The 17,973-nt window shown below is 45.0% G+C and overlaps 1 protein-coding gene across 1 annotated transcript in view; it reads left to right on the plus strand.

Annotated features, from left to right (window-relative positions):
* The first annotated feature begins 5,704 nt into the window (after positions 1-5,704).
* Positions 5,705-17,973, plus strand: part of CYP4V2 (cytochrome P450 family 4 subfamily V member 2) — a 30,330-nt gene continuing 18,061 nt past the window's right edge. The window contains exons 1-2 of the mRNA XM_048848039.2: positions 5,705-5,996; positions 15,073-15,185. Coding sequence (XP_048703996.1) covers positions 5,786-5,996; positions 15,073-15,185 — 324 coding nt within the window. The 5' untranslated portion in view covers positions 5,705-5,785. The remainder of the gene's footprint in view (positions 5,997-15,072; positions 15,186-17,973) is intronic.

A 17,973-nucleotide genomic window follows, 5' to 3' on the forward strand; every position in this document is an offset into this window, starting at 1 on the left:
ATTGTGCTGAATAGAATGACTATTTGTGTCTGTGTGTCTTTTTTGTGACTTAAGGTTTTGCCTAGAGGGATTCTCTATGTTTTGAATCTAATTACTCTGTAAGGTGTCTACCATCCTGATTTTACAGGGGTGATTCCTTTACTTCTATCTACTTCTATTTCTATTAAAAGTCTTCTTGTAAGAAAACTGAATGCTTTTTCATTGTTCTCAGATCCAAGAGTTTGGGTCTGTGGTCACCTATGCAAATTGGTGAGGATTTTTACCAAACCTTTCCCAGGAAGTGGGGTGCAAGGGTTGGGAGGATTTGGGGGGGAAAGACGTGTCCAAACTGCGTTTCCCAGTAAACCCAGTTAGAGTTTAGTGGTGGCAGTGGTTATTCCAAGGACAAAGGATAAAATTAATTTGTACCTTGGGGAAGTTTTAACCTAAGCTGGTAAAAGTAAGCTTAGGAGGTTTTCATGCAGGTCCCCACATCTGTACCCTAGAGTTCAGAGTGGGGGAGGAACCTTGACAGGCCTCATGGACTTGTGCACGTCCAGCTTTTCTAAATAGTCCCGAACCACTTCTTTCTTCACAGAGGGCTGGCCACCTCCTCCCCATGCTGTGCTGGCTAGTGCAGTAATCTGGGAGCTGACCTTGTTCGTGAAGACAGAGGCAAAAAAAGCATTGAGTACATTAGCTTTTTCCGCATCCTCTGTCTCTAGGTTGCCTCCCTCATTCAGTAAGGGGCCCACACTTTCCTTGGCTTTCTTCTTGTTGCCAACATACCTGAAGAACCCTGCTTGTTACTCTTAACATCTCTCACTAGCTGCAACTCCAGGTGTGATTTAGCCTTCCCGATTTCACTCCTACATGCCCAAGCAATATTTTTATACTCATCCCTGGTCATTTATCCAATCTTCCACTTCTTGTAAGCTTCTTTTTTGTGTTTAACATCAGCAAGGATTTCACTGTTAAGCCAAGTTGGTCGCCTGCCATATTTACTATTCTTTCTACACATTGGGATGGTTTCAGTGTGCCTGGAGCAGCCTCAGAGACAGGAGCGGGGTTGGGGGCGCATGCCTGCGTGATCACCGTCGGGGGTGGGTGGGCGGCAGGGCTGAGTGTATGTGCATGCCAACAAGCGAGAGAGAGAGAGATACTCACCCTCCCATTGGCTACTGCAGCTCACTGGCGTGTAAGGGTAGGGCTTTTTATTATGCACGAAGCAGGCTAGAGGCACAATTATGTGGCCAATAGTTTTATGATAGTCTTAATCCTGTGTTTCTGTCTGGTTATTCCATTTTCCCACATGTTATGTTAGAATCATAGAAGATTAGGTTTGGAAGAGACCTCAGGAGGTCATCTAGTCCAAGCCCCTGCTCAAAGTAGGACCAACCCCAACTAAATCATCCCAGCCAGGGTTTTGTCAAGCTGGACCTTTGAAACCTCTAAAGATGGAGATTCCACCACTTCCCTAGGTAACCCGTTCCAGTGCTTCACCACCCTCCTAGTGAAACAGTGTTTCCTAATAGCCAACCTAGACCCCCCCCCACTGTTACTCAGGACAGCAATTAAGTAGGGAGGAAGATAACTACTGTGATTGCCCTTGAAACAAAGTTACAGGGATCGAGGAAGTTAGGCCTTAGCCTCAGTTTAATATTCAGACGTAATCAGGGTTAAGTGTGGCATCAATATACCTTTTACCAAGATGAATCTCATTTTAGTTTTTGTTCTTGTCTCTAATCCCTCCAGTTAACTATCAATCTCACAGATTATTCCTGTTGCTTCACCGGTATCCTTAAATCCCAAAGGCACAGAAAGGGTATGTGATTTTCCAAAGGTCACAAGACAAATTAGTGGCAAGGCTGTGACTAGAATTCGTATCCCTTGACTTGTATTTCTGGACCACACCAGCTGTATTACTGACTTGATGTGAGACCTTCAGCAAGCTGCAGGCATGGTGATTTTCAAAGGTGGCAATAGGATCATGCAGCAGACTGCTGAAGTGGTCAGTTAGACCCTTAAAATAGGAGAAATTTTTAGAACTTTGTCAGTAGCAGCCCAGAAGTTCTGAGTGATGAGCCAGGAAGATAATCCCTAGCTGGAACATTTTAAGTGGCTTTAGGAAGGCAATTTGTCTTGCCTCAAAGCCAGAGAAAGGGAGATTATAGTAGTGAAAGTGTTAACCCTGCAACGTTAACTGTGATGGTGAGGATGGTAAAGGCCAGCTATCCCTTGCAGCTAATTAGCAGCATCTTAGATACTGGATGAAGGTCCATCAGCTGGGGGTTAGAAGGGAAAGATAGTGTGCCTTCCTATTCCATGATGCAAATGGATAAAGAAGAGAGAAGAATAAAGTAAACAGATGACAGCTTTTATTTAGAACAGATAACTTAATAAGAAGCAACAGCGAGATGTGGTATGACAATTTGGATTTAAAATCCAGGCCCAACCAAACAGATACTCTGGCAATAAACAAATAAACCTAAAACCAAAATACCCTAGATACTCCACCGTTTCTAGGTGTTGATAAGCAATAGATGGCACGACACCGTTGTCACAGCCAACTGATGGACCCTGGGTCTCAACTGCTTCTTAGTGGGAGATCAACACGATCTGCTGATGCTAAAGAGAGGCCTGGCTCTGCGATCACCCAAGGGTGTGTGATCTACAGGACCTCTGTACCTTTCTCTGAAAATAATGTGGGGTTTAGAGATTGGTAGCACAGTCACAGTTCTTAATGCTGATGTCTTCAGATATTGATCTTCTGGTCCATGTAGCCGCGCAGATACAACGGTACCGTGGCTGCCTCTAGGACAGCGGGCGCTCAGAGTTTATATAGGAACAAGTGCACCAAAGTTCTGAGGTAAAACTGGCAGCTCCCCTGCTGGAACCAGTTCTGTGCTAATGGTTAACTGCCTTTCCTGCCAAAGTTCCAAAAGGGCGTGAAAACTTCAACAAGAAGCTAAACAAAGATGGAGTCGAGCAGTTGTTTGGCAGACACACCATTTTGAATTTCAGACTCCACATCCAATACATGGTCAACTACCTTAACCAAATGTAAAGGCATAAAGTACAACTTATTCTAAAGTACAAAACAATTTATAATCTCTATTTCATGGACAAAAACGTTACAAAAGCATGAGATGATGAAGGCCTGAACAATAGCCTCGGCAATCCAGAGAGACAGAAAAAGGCTAAAACTTTGAAATATTATGCAGAGAGAAGTGGTGATACTTGGAGAGACCCTGGATGGCCTCTAAAGAGAGGGCTCAGTCAAAAATGACATCCAGATTTTGGGCATGAGTGACTGGGAGGATGGTGGTGTAATCCACTGTGATGGAAAATTTGTGAATGAAGATTGTAAGCTCAATTTTGGCCATGTTGAAGATAAATTGCTAGCTGGGTATACACAAGGAAATGTCAAAAAGACAGGCTTAACTGTGCGTTTGGATGGAAAGAGACAAGTTTTCATCATGGAGGAAATGTAGCAGAGTTGGCTTCACTAAGGGCATTGAAGGAGGGATCTCTCTCTAACTAATGTACTAAAATATTGTTAAGTTACTTGGATATGTCAGGAGTTGTGCACCTCAACAACAAGGACTAGACTAGGATCAGAAAGAAAATCAATAACTTTGAGAAGTTATAGATTTTTAAGTCCACAAGGGATCATTATGATCATCTCTAGTCTACCTACACAATTTAGGTTAGTGTTTTCTAAGCCAGTGGCTTGTGATCCCCTTGTGTGCGTGTGTGGTGGTGGGGGGGTGGGAGGGTCACAAAGCATTGAAAATTTTATTACAATCTATAGTAAAGAAAATCTCACTCCCCATATATCCTCACCTACAAAGTCAAGTATTCTATGGCAACCTCTTAAACCACGCACCCAAATAAATTATAAAGGGTTATGATTGTTACCATCTATACATTTTTTACTCTTACTTTTTATAGTAAATGTAATGGAGTTGTGAAAAATGTTGACTTCAAATAAGGGGTTGCCAACCTGCAATGTTTGAGAAGCACTGATTTAGGGTATGTCTACGCTAGAAAGTTGACCTATATTCGGCTGGCTTACAGCTGTCGTCAAGTGTCACCAGTGTGGTGTTCTGCTCTATTAGATGTTGATAACAGTTGGCTGCGTGCTGCCGTGGCTCTGCACAGATAGCTGGCACAGCAGACCCCAAGAGAAACCCCAAGGACCACAGACTCTGATAAGGTACGAAGGCACCTGGCCAGGTTTATTGCCAAACGAAACACAGTCTCTAGCTCCCCGGATCAGATGTCTACAGCTCTACTAGTACATATATGCTCCCTGACAATGGACCGGCTCAGTCAGTGATGGGATTTACCACTGCCCCCTATGCCAGACAAAGACAACCCCTCAGGAGTGCATTCTTATATACAGGTACAAACAAATTACACCTCACTCCTGACATACTGAGGTACAACCCCTCTACGTAGTAAGGTGCAGCCTATTACCTTGTACATGTTGGTTTGATCAAAACAACCCCATCCATCATATTAACCTTCTGCCCCTGTCTTTAGGATGGGTCAGCTTGTTCCTTGTTGTCTGTGTGGAATGTGCAAGTATCGGAGTGTTCTGGTACCATCCTGGCACGTGTTTATATCTCTAGTGTCCAGTACCTTTTAGGTATGTGTGTTTTTGAAACATCAGCCCTTTCCTTGCCAGATTCTGAGCAGCGCCTGCCTTTTGCTCACAGCTTAACTTTGCTTTATGTTAACAAAGTCTTGACCGTTACTTTAGTTCAGGCCTTACGCCTCATACCAGGCCTCTGATACAAGGGTTTATGTTTCAGGGCCTCATCTAACTACAGTCTACATTACTACAACAGCCACCGTAGTAATTTCTGCAGTGATTCACATCCAGCTACCCTCCTTGTGTCAGTGGTGCGCATCCTCACCAGGAGTGCTTCCACTGACCTAAGAAGGGAGCCAGTGGACTTAGGCTCACAGGTTGGGCTGTGGGGCTGTTTCATTGCTGTGTAGACTTCCAGGCTTGGGCTGGAGGACCGAGCTCTGGGCCCTCTACCCCACAGGGTATCAACTCATGACTATACTTGGTTGTTGTAGTTTGTCCCTCTCCCACACTGACCCTGCCCTCATATGTAATATTGCCTGTGTCCTGAAGGTATTCTCAGTGTTGCCCATGAGGCTAGTAGTTGTGCCCTGGACCTTGCAGTAGCTGAGTGAAAGATGGTTTGACCCCTCTACCTATGAGCAGTGGTAGTTAGGGTCACTGACAACTACAGGGAGACCTCACTTGACCCTCCAAGTTCAGATCCCAGGCTGCACAGGCTCAGGGGTATCACATTCAGAGTTGGGGCTCCTGGTCCTTGGCAGCTGAAAGCTGAAGTATTTACTCCTAGGGTCACACTTTGCCTTTTGCTGGAGGCACTAACAGAAGCTGAGGGCGTTGCATGGAGTCTGTGCCTTTGCTGAGTCTGTCTTCTCTGATGCTTCCCTCCTTCGTGGTCTTTCCCCTGCTGTGGGCTCGTGTCACCTCCTGCAGATCCCAGCTTACACAGTGAGAACAAGGCCAACCATAGATCACAGCCGCGTTTCCTTCCTCTGCTGCTCTGCTCGCTCATGCTCGCTCCCTGCCTAGAGATCCCCCCTTCCCTGCCACTTTGTTCCCCGGCCTCCCGCTCCAGCCCAGCCCCTGGGGCTCGAGCTCCGCCCCCTGGAGTCCCCTGGCGCAGCCGCTCAGCTCGGGCTCCAGGAGAGGGGAACTGTTCTCGGGACAACGGCTCAGTGCGCGCCCAGCGGCCGGGTCGGGGCAGCGATGGGGGCTCTGCAGCTGCCCCAGGAGGGGGACCGGCTGCTCTACTGGGGGGCTGGAGCCGTCACTCTGCTCTTCACGCTGCTGGCAGCCTTCACGTTCCGCCTGCTGCCGGGTTACCTGGGGAAGTGGAAGGCGCTGAAGCCGATTCCGGGGCTCAGCCCCTGTTACCCGCTGCTGGGAAATGCTCTGCTCTTCGAGCGCAAAGGGGAAGGTAACGGCCGCCCAGACACGTAGCGGGGGGTGCCTGCAAACCCCTCTTCCCTCCTGGAGCTGCTGCCTGCGGCACCCTCTCTCCCGGGTGACCGCAATGCCCTGGGGATCAGCCCCGGCAACAGGGCGTACAGCGGTGTAGACATTAGTAAAGTGCTCGGGAAGTGGCTGGCGATTTCCAGGGGCTGTAGAAATAGGAGCTGATTTGCAGCAGTGGAGCTGGACTGGTCCCATCACTAAGTGGTGGTGGTGTTGTAGAATAACAGAGTAGGAGCGAGCTGGTCTTAGGTTAAAGGATTTTTTCCAAGCTGCAGACAAAAACAAAACAGTTCATTACTCAGCATCCTGCTGCATTTCTAGATCCAGGCAAAACAGACAGGCCGTATTACCGAGACTCTACTTCTACCAACCAAACCTCCCCCAGAAACCTCTGACACCTCTTTATGTTTCCTGGGGTATTCTCCCTCCTCCCCCGCTATTTGCAACGAGTTTATAAATTGATTATAATTTGTTTCATGAAAACAAGTTCTTAATTATGATGTCCTGTCCTTTTAATTATTTGAGCACTTCCCCTCCCCATTGCAAAGCCTCCTTCTGTGTTAGTTTCTCTTTTGCAGCCGGAATAATAGCTAGCCGGCAGACAGCTGTGTTGCTTTCAGCTCCCCCTCCGTCTTGGTCCAAACGTAACGTTAAACTTGGACGAATTGTTTGTTTTGATTTTTACCAGATATTTCCTAACTGATGTCAAATATTTTTAACTTTCAAGAGTTCAAAAGGACATTTTGAAGTTTACCTTTTTCAGAAGCTACCTTTCCACCCCTGTATGCTTTGAAATCCATTTCTTGTCTTTCAGTGAAACTTTAGAGATCATTGGTCAGCCTCTTTATGGCTAATACATTTAAAAACAACTGCCATGGTACATGCTTTCCCACTAGATTCTACGGTAAAGGAGTCTTATGCTAAAGCGCTGGATAATTACATAATTAGATGAGCTTGTTATGTACATAGGAATTGTTGTTTCAGAACAAACTTTCAAAGTGTATGCAGTATTTATGCAAAACTGGAACAGTTCCACATTACAGTGTTATGAGTCCATTCATTATGCTCCTCTGATTTTCAAGACAAATCGGACATTACTAATTCTTTTTCTACTGTGAGACTTTTTTATACACCTATATTCATATGAGTCTTAAGATGCTGAAGTTACTGTGCCTTTCTCCCCAGTGAGATAGTAAAAATATCAATAAGCATGGATTTCTGTGCTTTTTGTACCTGTGCAACTATGGGCTTTTGTGCTGTATTATTGAGCCTTGATTTTTTTTTTAACAAAAGGGATCTTTCAGGTAAGTTATACCTGAAGTGGAATGAAGAAAAAGGATTATTTTTTTGCTTAACTTTGCTGCAGGGTGGGTGTGGTGGTTGTGCTGAAGAAGACAATACTATAAATGTAGGTTTAATGCTCCTGCTGGTGAAGTTTTTTCTTTTTGATGTCATTTGGGAAAACAATATGCCAGACCTGCAACTGGTGTAAATCCGGTGTCTTCAGTGGAGTGCTGCTGATTTACAACAACTGAACACCTAATACGGTGAATTTTATCTGGTGTCTGGATATCCCAAAAGGTAGCTGATCTGGTTTATTGTTAGCTTTTTGCTAAATGTACAGGCCCAATCCTGCCCTTCTCACACTTGTAGAATTTTCATTAAAATATAGATTGATATGGCCTTCCATCTACAAAATGCTTCTGTGGCAAAACAGAAGTATAATAGATGTACTATAGGTTATAAATTGTGAGCTGTATTTCACGTTGTGTTCTTCTATCTGTAAAATATGAAGTCCACATTTTATAACACTATATAACTGCTGGACTTAGTATCTTATGTAATTATTTTATGTGTAATTAAAGTACATCTGCCACAACTCTCTTACTAGAGAAACAACACAAAGTCGATTTGTAGCACATTATATATAACTGTTATGTAACCTCTTGGACCCTTCCCTACCTGCTGGAGCTAAGGCAAATGCAGCGGGGCACATTGGCTCCTCTCAGCACCTCCCACTCCATGGCTCCAACAGCTGCCAGCACAGGCCTTGTAGATGGGAGCTTTAAAGTTCCAAGCTGCCCCAGAGCTCTTTGCTGCAGCACAGCCACCATGAGAAACTACAATGGCCTGGACCTTTTACACTTGGGCAGGGAACCCATCTAGAGGCACTGGGTCCCAGTTGGTGCACAAGTGCTCACAAAGAGCAGCTTCAATTAGCCACCAGGCCAGCATAGGTATTCTGAGGGTGGAGCTTTGAAGCACTAACACCTCAAGAGCCTCAAAGACCCAGGGGTCCCTTATCCTTTAATCAAACTCCTGGGAGGGACAATTAAAACTATGAGCAGACATTTCGGCACAGAGCCCTGTGTTGGGGCCCCTCTGGCCATCCCAACAGACAGCTGTGTCTGTGTTGAGAGCTAGATGAAACTCTGCTTGGGGTAGGTTGTGGTTGATGGACTTAGCATCCTCCTCCTCTGTTGCTATAGCAAGAGAGACTCTTATCCACAGAACTGTTTCTAAGGGGCGATGGGGTGTTGTTGATGTCCCCACCTACACCCAAAGAGCCTTCTATTTGGGAGACTGAATACTCCCATGGACTCTTGCTTTAGGAGGTGAGACTGCACTCAAGTCTCTGTTCCAGTAGGTGGGAAGTGCAGCCCTCCTACAAACTTACACACATGGAACCCTTCTCCTAACGGTGGCAGCTCTTTCCCCTTCCAAAAGCCTAACCAGCACAATCTTTCTGTTGATTTAGAAAGGTCCTCAAAGAAACCATTTTGAAGCATTTTGGAGGAGAGGAGGGTAATCAGGAACAGTCAACATGGATTCACCAAGGGCAAGTCATGCCTGACCAACATGATTGCCTTCTATGATGAGATAACTGGCTCTGTGGATACGGAGAAAGCAGTGGACATGACATATCTTGACTTTAGCAAAGCTTTTGATACGGTCTCCCACAGTATTTTTGCCAGCAAGTTAAAAAAGTATAGATTGGATGAATGGACTATAAGATGGATAGAAAGCTGGCTAGATTGTTGGGCTCCATGGGTAGTGATCAACAGCTCGATGTTTAGTTGGCAGCCGGTATCAAGCGGAGTGCTCCACGGATCGGTCCTGGGGCCGGTTTTGTTCAACATCTTTGTTAATGATCTGGATGATGGGATGGATTGCACCCTCAGCAAGTTCACCGATTACACAAAGATGGGGGGAGAGGTAGATATGCTGGAGGGTAGGGATAGGGTCCAGAGTGACCTAGACATATTGAAGGATTGGGCCAAAGGAAATCTGATGAGGTTCAACAAAGACAAGTACAGAGTCCTTCACTTAGAATGGAATAATCCCATGCACTGCTATAGACTGGGGACCGACTAGCTAAGCAGCAGTTCTGCAGAAAAGGACTTGGGGATCACAGTGGATGAGAAGCTGGATATGAGTCAGCAGTGTGCCCTTGTTGCCAAGAGGGCTAATGGCATATTGGGCTGCATTAGTAGGAGCATTGCCAGCGGATCGAGGGAAGTGATTATTCCCTTCTGTTTGGCCCTGGTGAGGCCACCTGCTCCAGTTTTGGGCCTCCCACTATAGAAAGATGTGGACAAATTGGAGAGTCCAGCGGAGGGCAATGAAAATGATCAGCAGACTGGGGCACATGACGAGAGGCTGAGGGAACTGGGCTTTTTTAGTCTGCAGAAGAGAAGAGTGAGGGGGGATTTGATAGCAGCCTTCAACTACCTGAAGGGGGGTTCCAAAGAGGATGGAGCTCGGCTGTTCTCAGTGGTGGCAGATGACAGAACAAGGAGCAATGGTCTCAAGTTGCAGTGGGGGAGGTCTAGGTTGGCTATTAGGAAACACTGTTTCACTAGGAGGGTGATGAAGCACTGGAATGAGTTCCCTAGGGAGATGGTGGAATCTCCATCGTTAGAGGTTTTTAAGGCCCGGCTTGACAAAGCCCTGCCAGGGATAATTTAGTTGGTGTTGGTCCTGCTTTGAGCAGGGGATTGGACTAGATGACCTCCTAAGGTCTCTTCCAACCGTAATCTTCTATGATTCTATGAAAGACCAGGAAATGCTGCATCAGATCATACTTGGGTCATGTTTGGAAAGTTATCTTCACAACCACAAGAAGCAGAAATCTTAGATTCTACGGAAACCAATAGCTCTCGCTTAGGGAAGATTCCAAGTCTTCCTGTTTCAATTCCTGGCCCAGGGCCTGGAAACCAGTTATAGAGCAGACAGGGCTCAGATTTGGAAATGTTACAGTATTTTATTTGGAAAGCCAACGAGTGTCTTTAAAAGCAGAATTTTGTTTTGATCAGGGTAAGCATAAATAATGCTTCTGTAGGTATGTCTTGCCAGTACCAGGGAAATTTTCAAGGTTCTGGGTTGTTTAAATGTGTTTCTTTTGCATCATACATTCTGATGAAGATCTAGTTGGCTGCACTGCTCTTTTTACATGTCATTTCTGACTTTGTACTATGACATAAGTGGGTTAAAAGACATACACTAGGGCCACAGTCCTGCCATTTGCTCTGGTGCAGGCGGCTGCCTGTGTGGAATTCCTTGCAAGTTCAGGGCCTAAGACAGCATTTGCTACATTTATATCTATCTCACACACAAATTTATTTTAAAAGAACATTATGAAGGTTTTCAAGTCAAGCACTCAAAAGTTAGGAAATGCCAGAATTAAGGTTGGCTATACAACCTTAAAAGAGCTCTCTTTGTGCATAAGGATTATGATCTAGTCTTTAATTACAGGATCACATACTATATTTTCCATAGGACCCCAGCGTCATTCTGCATGTAGGATGGACAGTGCTCAGTTAATGCAGCAGCTATTCAATGTTTTGTTTTAACCCCACAGTTCAGTATGTTGCCATAGGCTGTATTTACTGCATGCTAGTCAAATTCTGATATGAAGATAGAATTATTAGTTTCCTCGGGGTCTCTTCTATGATACTGATCACAGTAGTATCCATCTGCTTCTCAAACATTAATTAATTAATTTTTTTGCATCACCACTGTGAGGTGAGGGGGTGTTATTATGGGGAAGTGAGGCACAGAGAGATTAAGGTAAAAAATATCCACTGATTTTAGGTGCTCAATCTGAGATGCTGAAGACCTGATTTTTTATAGTACTTAACAATGTATCACACTTTATATATTCAAGCACAGCTCCCACTGCCTTCAGCTGCAATTATGAGCCCCCTGCACTTCTCCTGAACAGGCCACGTTTGGGCATCCAGAAAATGAGGAACACACAATTAATGACTACCTGTGGAAAATGTGGGTTAAGTGACCTGCTTAGCATCACCCTCTGTGGCAGAGGGTGGGATAGAAGCCAGTTCTCCAGGGCAGAATTCCACTATCTAAACTACCAGATCCTCCTTTCTCTTCCTGCAACCCCTTGCCCTCATCTGCTATGCATAGGGCCCTACGAAATTCACAGCCATGAAAAAAGCTTTACCGTGAAGTCCCCCTCCCCCGTGTGAAATGTGGTCTTTTGTGTTCTTGTCGCCTATACTATACAGATTTCACATGGGGGAGGGGGAGCGGAGAGGGGAAGGGAAGAAACAGTGTTTCTCAAATTGGGGGTCCTGACCCAAAAGGGAGTTGCAGGGGGGTTGCAATGTTATTTTAGGTTGGGTTGTGGTATTGCCACCCTTACTTCTGTGCTGCCTTCAGAGTTGGGTGGCCAGAGAGCGACGGCTGTTGGCTGGGTGCCCAGCTCTGAAGGCAGCGCTCTGCCAGCAGCAGTGCAGAAGTAAGGTTAGCAATACCATACCATTGCCATCCTTACTTCTGCGCTGCTGCCTTCAGAGGTGGGTGGCTGGAGAGTGGCAGCTGCTGACTGAGGGCCCAGCTCTACAGGTAGCTCTGCCTTCAGAGCTGGGCTCTCGGCCAGCAGCCGTCACTCTCACAGCCAGTGGTGCCGCCAGCAGCCGCACAGAAGTAAGGGTAGCAGTACTGCAACCCTCTGTACAATGATCTTGCAACCCTGCCCACAGCTCCTTTTTGGGTAGGGACCCCTACAATTACAACACCATGACATTTCACATTTAAATAACTGAAATCATGAAATGTATGATTTTAAACGTACTCTGATTGTGAAATTGACCAAAGTGGACCGTGAATTTGGTAGAGCCCAAACTATGCACCTTTTCTATAACATATGAGGCAGGGATCCTACAGACAGCAGATTCCTTCACTTACACGGCCCTGATTAATCCTCAGAGCAGTTCCATCCCATTCACTGAATCAGGCACGGGGCTCATGGAAAAAAATATGTGATCATGTAGATAAAGACTGTATCATAATGTATATTCTTAAGGATGCACAGGGACACTTAACTCTGGCATTTCCTAACTTTTAAGTGATTGACTTTTTAACCTTAACAATGTTTTTAAACATAGTTTGTGTGTGTATAATTTTCAGAATTTTTAAAAAAGCAAGCTGAAAACACAGAAATTCCATCATGTAGTCCATCATTGGATTGACTCCCACATGGTTCATCAGCAAGGTTGAGACCATTAAATCCACTGCACAGACCTCTGCCACTTAAACTAATGGAGTATCTGATAGCAATAGTACAGTGTCATCTCTTTGTGGGCCAGCACTAGAGAGGGATGAGACACAGATTTGCCAGTTAGTGTCACAGATATTTGTTGTCAACAGAGGAATGATGAGATTCAGGAATTTAGGCTTTTATTCCAGACTCTGGAGGCTTATGTTCTCCACAAACTCTTCTGCCTGTTTTCCCCAAGCTTTGATCCCTTTCTTCCCTGTTCCCTCCAACCTGTTCCTATCCCTGTTCTAGTCCTATATCTTCCTCACTTCTGGGTTCCTGTTCCAGCCTTGGCCTCCTTGCCTACCCAGTCACCTCTTATCAGGCTTTTTATCTTAGTCCCAGTCTTCTTACCCAGCCAGTCTTTGTCTTCCCCTCTGGTCTCACTGTCTGAATCCAAATATCCCAATGATTCCAAATCTCTCCCTGTCCCCACATCCAGTCGTTGTCTGTTTGCCCAGCAACTCTCCGTTTTCCCATCTGGCTCCTCATCTGATATGCCTTTTCTCTCCCTCTTGTACTGTCTGTCGGTCCCAGTCTCCCTCTCGGGATTCTTTATCCAGTCTCAGTATCTCTCTCTTCCCTCCCTAGCTCCTTGTCCCAGTCTCTTTGCCCAGCCAGTCTCACTTCCTTCCACTCTCCCCAGTTCCTTGTCAGATCTGTCTCTCCTCTCACCTGCTCCCATTTCCCCCTGGTTCCTTGTCCTCGTCTTGTGGCCAGACAGTCCCAGTTTCCCTCCCTCCACCCAGCCCTCCAGCTAACTGTATCCTAGTCCCCTATCTTCCCATTTCCCTCAATGATTCCTGTCTCCTTGCCCAATTAGTCCCTGTTTCCCCACCCAACAAATCCCAACATGCCCTTCCTTCCCCAGCTCCCAGTCTCCTTGCCCAGTCAGCCCAGTATTCCCTGTCCAATCCCAGTCAGAGTTTCTCTCCCCCCTTGGTCCCAGTTTCATTAGCTCTCTTGTCCCAATCTACTCCTTTCCTTCCCCCCAGTCTGACTTTTTTCCTCGTCTGCAGTTTCCTTCTCCATGCTGCCTGGGTACCAGCAGGAGGGTCATAGAGAGCACAGAAGAGAGAGGCTCCCTGCTCTGAGTTGTGGTGCCCAGTTGCACCCTGGGCTGAAGCAGCCATTATGGGGAAAGTTCTTCTGAGCCTCGTAACCCTTGGCTGGAGAGGGCATGTGCAGTCCAGTCCCACGCAGGAGCTGTTGAGGGGATGGAGGCAGCTCAGTCACTCTGTGAGGATGGCACATGCATGGTCTGGTCACATGTGAGGGTGGGGAGGGGATGCAGCATAGCCAGTTGCTCTGCAGGGATGGCACATAAAATGTGTGGTCACACAAAGGAGCTGTGAGAGACTCAAGCATGCTCAGTGAAGAAGGAATCTTCAGAGATTTTTAGCTTTTAAAACCCAGCAAGTCTCTATTGAACAAGTACAAAATGTTTTTTTTCAAAGGCTAAAGATGGTCAAATTTGGGTGGATTTTTACTGGGGTGGCACAAGGTACATTCCTGACACACAGTCCACTCCCTTGCAAGTAGGTGTTAAGGCATTTAAAAGTAAAGGTCTCAAGAATTTTTTAACATGAGCAAAACAACAACATATTTGTACTTAGCCTTGTTCAACTTGTTCAAAACAACTGAATGGTTTTGGCTGAAATTTGGCTTGAGGTGGGCACTTGGCGTGGAAATTTGCAACCCAAACTGTTAAAGTTTGGCAAAATTATAAGCAACTAAAAATGAGGCCTTACAGTGGAAAGTGTCAGGCAATGTTTATAATAGGTGGTGACCCTCTGGTCTTTTGTGTATAAATCTCTTTTGAATGTGGGACTCTAGCATTATTGTGGAATGATTTATTAATCTGCACAATCTCATTTCCCCTTTTATCTCAGATGCTCATGGTGTCATTTTAGAGGGACTCAATTAATGTCTATAAAGTCAGTTAGTAGAGGTTCTCTTGTACTTAATAGATGATCCTTACCTCCCCCCACCCAAGATTTATATTCCGTCTTCCATGTTGTTCAGAAAAATTAATCAGTGTGAGGATGGGTTTGTGTTAATGCACTGGACTGGGACTCTGGAGAAATGTATTCAATTTCTAGCTTTGCCATAGACTTCCTTGGGCAAGACTTCCTTTGGCAAGTCATAGTCTTCTTTTGCAATGGACTTCCTTGAGCAAGTCACATAACCTGTTGTGTGTTGGATCCCCATCTGTAAAAAGGGGATAAAAATATTTCCTTTATACTCTTTCATTTGTCCTTTCTATTTAAGTTGCAAGATTCCTGTGTCTGTACAGTACTTATAACAATCTCGACTGAGACCCCTCTGTGCTACTATGATCAAAATAATAAATAAGTGCAAAACATACTTGCTTTGTCACGGTAGCAAAACTAACACTACGGTGAACTCATGATCAATTACATGATTACAGAAGTTCTGGTTTTGGCCTATTCAAATTGATTTTTCCCCCCCACAGATTTCTTTAAACAAATAGTAGACAAATTTGAAGAATACAGGAATCTACCACTGCTAAAACTTTGGATAGGACCATTGCCTTTTGTGATTTTATATCATCCAGATGCTGTAGAGGTGAGTGTTTGTATCTCAGGTTTAATAGATTTGTTTGTACAAGTCATACAATTTATGACAGTTATTCCCTAATTTGAAATTTTGTGTTGTTTCATCTCCAGAGTTTATAGTAAACATTGAAAATGGCTGGTCATGAAGCACAGATGCCAGTCACCAAACTTCTTGTTAGTTCTACAGCTTAGGCTTCATGCTGGTCTCCTCCTCCTCCCTGCCTGCCCTCCCTCCCTACTTTTGTGCAGGTGCTTTATAGCTCTAGGCACTCAGGGGAGCATAGGGACTGCATGCCAGATGCTCCTCGCAGTGGTATGCTGCCTGAGCTAAAGGAGTGACACAAATCACTCCCTGTCAGTCCAGCTGAGACACAATACCCCTGGTGTTCTCACTGCAGGGGTGCGAGTACCATCCCTTTTATTATGGCAGTGTGCAAATAGTGCAGTCTAGCCCTGAATGGTTTGTAGTTTGCTTGGAGATAAATGCAAAATTTCTTGTTCTGTGTCTTTACGTTGATTAACAATACTTCTGTGATTCTCAGCTAAGTGAGAGGAAATGTTTATCCAGGTTTTGGACTGTGGAAAACCTTGAACTTCACTTTGCATGATCAACTTAAGAGGTTCTGAATGCAGATACTGTGTTAATGATCTACTGATTTAAAATGTCAGTGTTGTGCTATTATCTTCGAGGCACAGTTGTGTTTTATAAGCAAGTGATATATGGGTGAGATACATTTTATTGGTTTCAGAGTAACAGCCGTGTTAGTCTGTATTCACAAAAAGAAAAGGAGGACTTGTGGCACCTTAGAGACTAACCAATTTATTTGAGCATAAGCTTTCGTGAGCTACAGCTCACTTCATCGGATGCATACTGTGGAAAGTATAGAAGATCTTTTATACACACAAAGCATGAAAAAATGGGTGTTTACCACTACAAAAGGTTTTCTCTCCCCCCACCCCACTCTCCTGCTGGTAATAGCTTATCTAAAGTGATCACTCTCCTTACAATGTGTATGATAATCAAGGTGGGCCATTTCTAGCACAAAGCCAGGGTTTAACAGGAACGTCTGGGGGGGGGGGTAGGAAAAAACAAGGGGAAATAGGTTACCTTGCATAATGACTTAGCCACTCCCAGTCTCTATTCAAGCCTAAGTTAATTGTATCCAGTTTGCAAATGAATTCCAATTCAACAGTCTCTTGCTGGAGTCTGGTTTTGGAGTTTTTTTGTTGTAATATCGCAACTTTCATGTCTGTAATCGCGTGACCAGAGAGATTGAAGTGTTCTCCGACTGGTTTATGAAAGTTATAATTCTTGACATCTGATTTGTGTCCATTTATTCTTTTACGTAGAGACTGTCCAGTTTGATCAATAGGTTCCTGGGTTAGTGGTTCTGTTGTGTGGTATATGGTTGCTGGTGAGTATTTGCTTCAGGTTGGGGGGCTGTCTGTAGGCAAGGACTGGCCAGTCTCCCAAGATTTGTGAGAGTGATGGGTCATCCTTCAGGATAGGTTGTAGATCCTTAATAATGCATTGGAGGGGTTTTAGTTGGGGGCTGAAGGTGACGGCTAGTGGCCTTCTGTTATTTTCTTTGTTAGGCCTGTCCTGTAGTAGGTGACTTCTGGGAACTCTTCTGGCTCTATCAATCTGTTTCTTCACTTCCGCAGGTGGGTATTGTAGTTGTAAGAATGCTTGATAGAGATCTTGTAGGTGTTTGTCTCTGTCTGAGGGGTTGGAGCAAATGCGGTTGTATCGCAGAGCTTGGCTGTAGACAATGGATCGTGTGGTGTGGTCAGGGTGAAAGCTGGAGGCGTGTAGGTAGGAATAGCGATCAGTAGGTTTCCGGTATAGGGTGGTGTTTATGTGACCATCGTTTATTAGCACTGTAGTGTCCAGGAAGTGGATCTCTTGTGTGGACTGGACCAGGCTGAGGTTGATGGTGGGATGGAAATTGTTGAAATCGTGGTGGAATTCCTCAAGGGCTTCTTTTCCATGGGTCCAGATGATGAAGGTGTATCAATATAGCGCAAGTAGAGTAGGGGCGTTAGGGGACAAGAGCTGAGGAAGCGTTTTTCTAAGTCAGCCATAAAAATGTTGGCATACTGTGGGGCCATGCGGGTACCCATGTTGTACCAATAAAATAAAAACCAGCAGGATCTTATTAAAGGGAAAAAGGCAAAATACCACATTTATTGTGAATACAGAAAGAATCATAGAAAGCAGTTAGTTCTAGTTATAACATTCCATTCAATCTCATATTTATTCACACATTCATTCATACAAACACACACATACACACACACACAGGTTCTGCAAGGTTGTTATCATAGTTACCAGCCTTAGAGTTGCTCATGCCAAGCCACTGGCCAGGTGGCCTGGACATGAGGAGGGAGCAGGGCCTTGTCAGATGCTCATCTGATGCTCCTGGAAGTTGGTTTGCAGAATCAGACCCCCAAAGTTCTCACTTTTTAGAGTCTATTTTTATAGGAATTTCTTCCTATGCCAGTCTATGGGAATTGCTTCATCATGCTGTTGCTGAATCAATCAGCAGATAGCACATTCCTGACGGCTCCAAGATGTTATCTTGTTCTTTGGTTCTCCCATTCTTGAGGCTGTTGGGTGGATTCCAGTCTGCCCTCCGGGGGGGTCCTCTGGTTATTTCCACTTGACGCCTTCTTCAGCCGATGGACACTGGATTCTTAGGCTGGCACCTCCCTGATCATTCAGTTATTATCCACACCAAGCATCCATCCACATACATCCTCTATCTCTATTTTAATCACAATTGTTAATACAACAA

The sequence above is a fragment of the Caretta caretta genome, chromosome 4 (assembly GCF_965140235.1).
Source record: "Caretta caretta isolate rCarCar2 chromosome 4, rCarCar1.hap1, whole genome shotgun sequence".
NCBI lineage: Eukaryota > Metazoa > Chordata > Testudines > Cheloniidae > Caretta > Caretta caretta.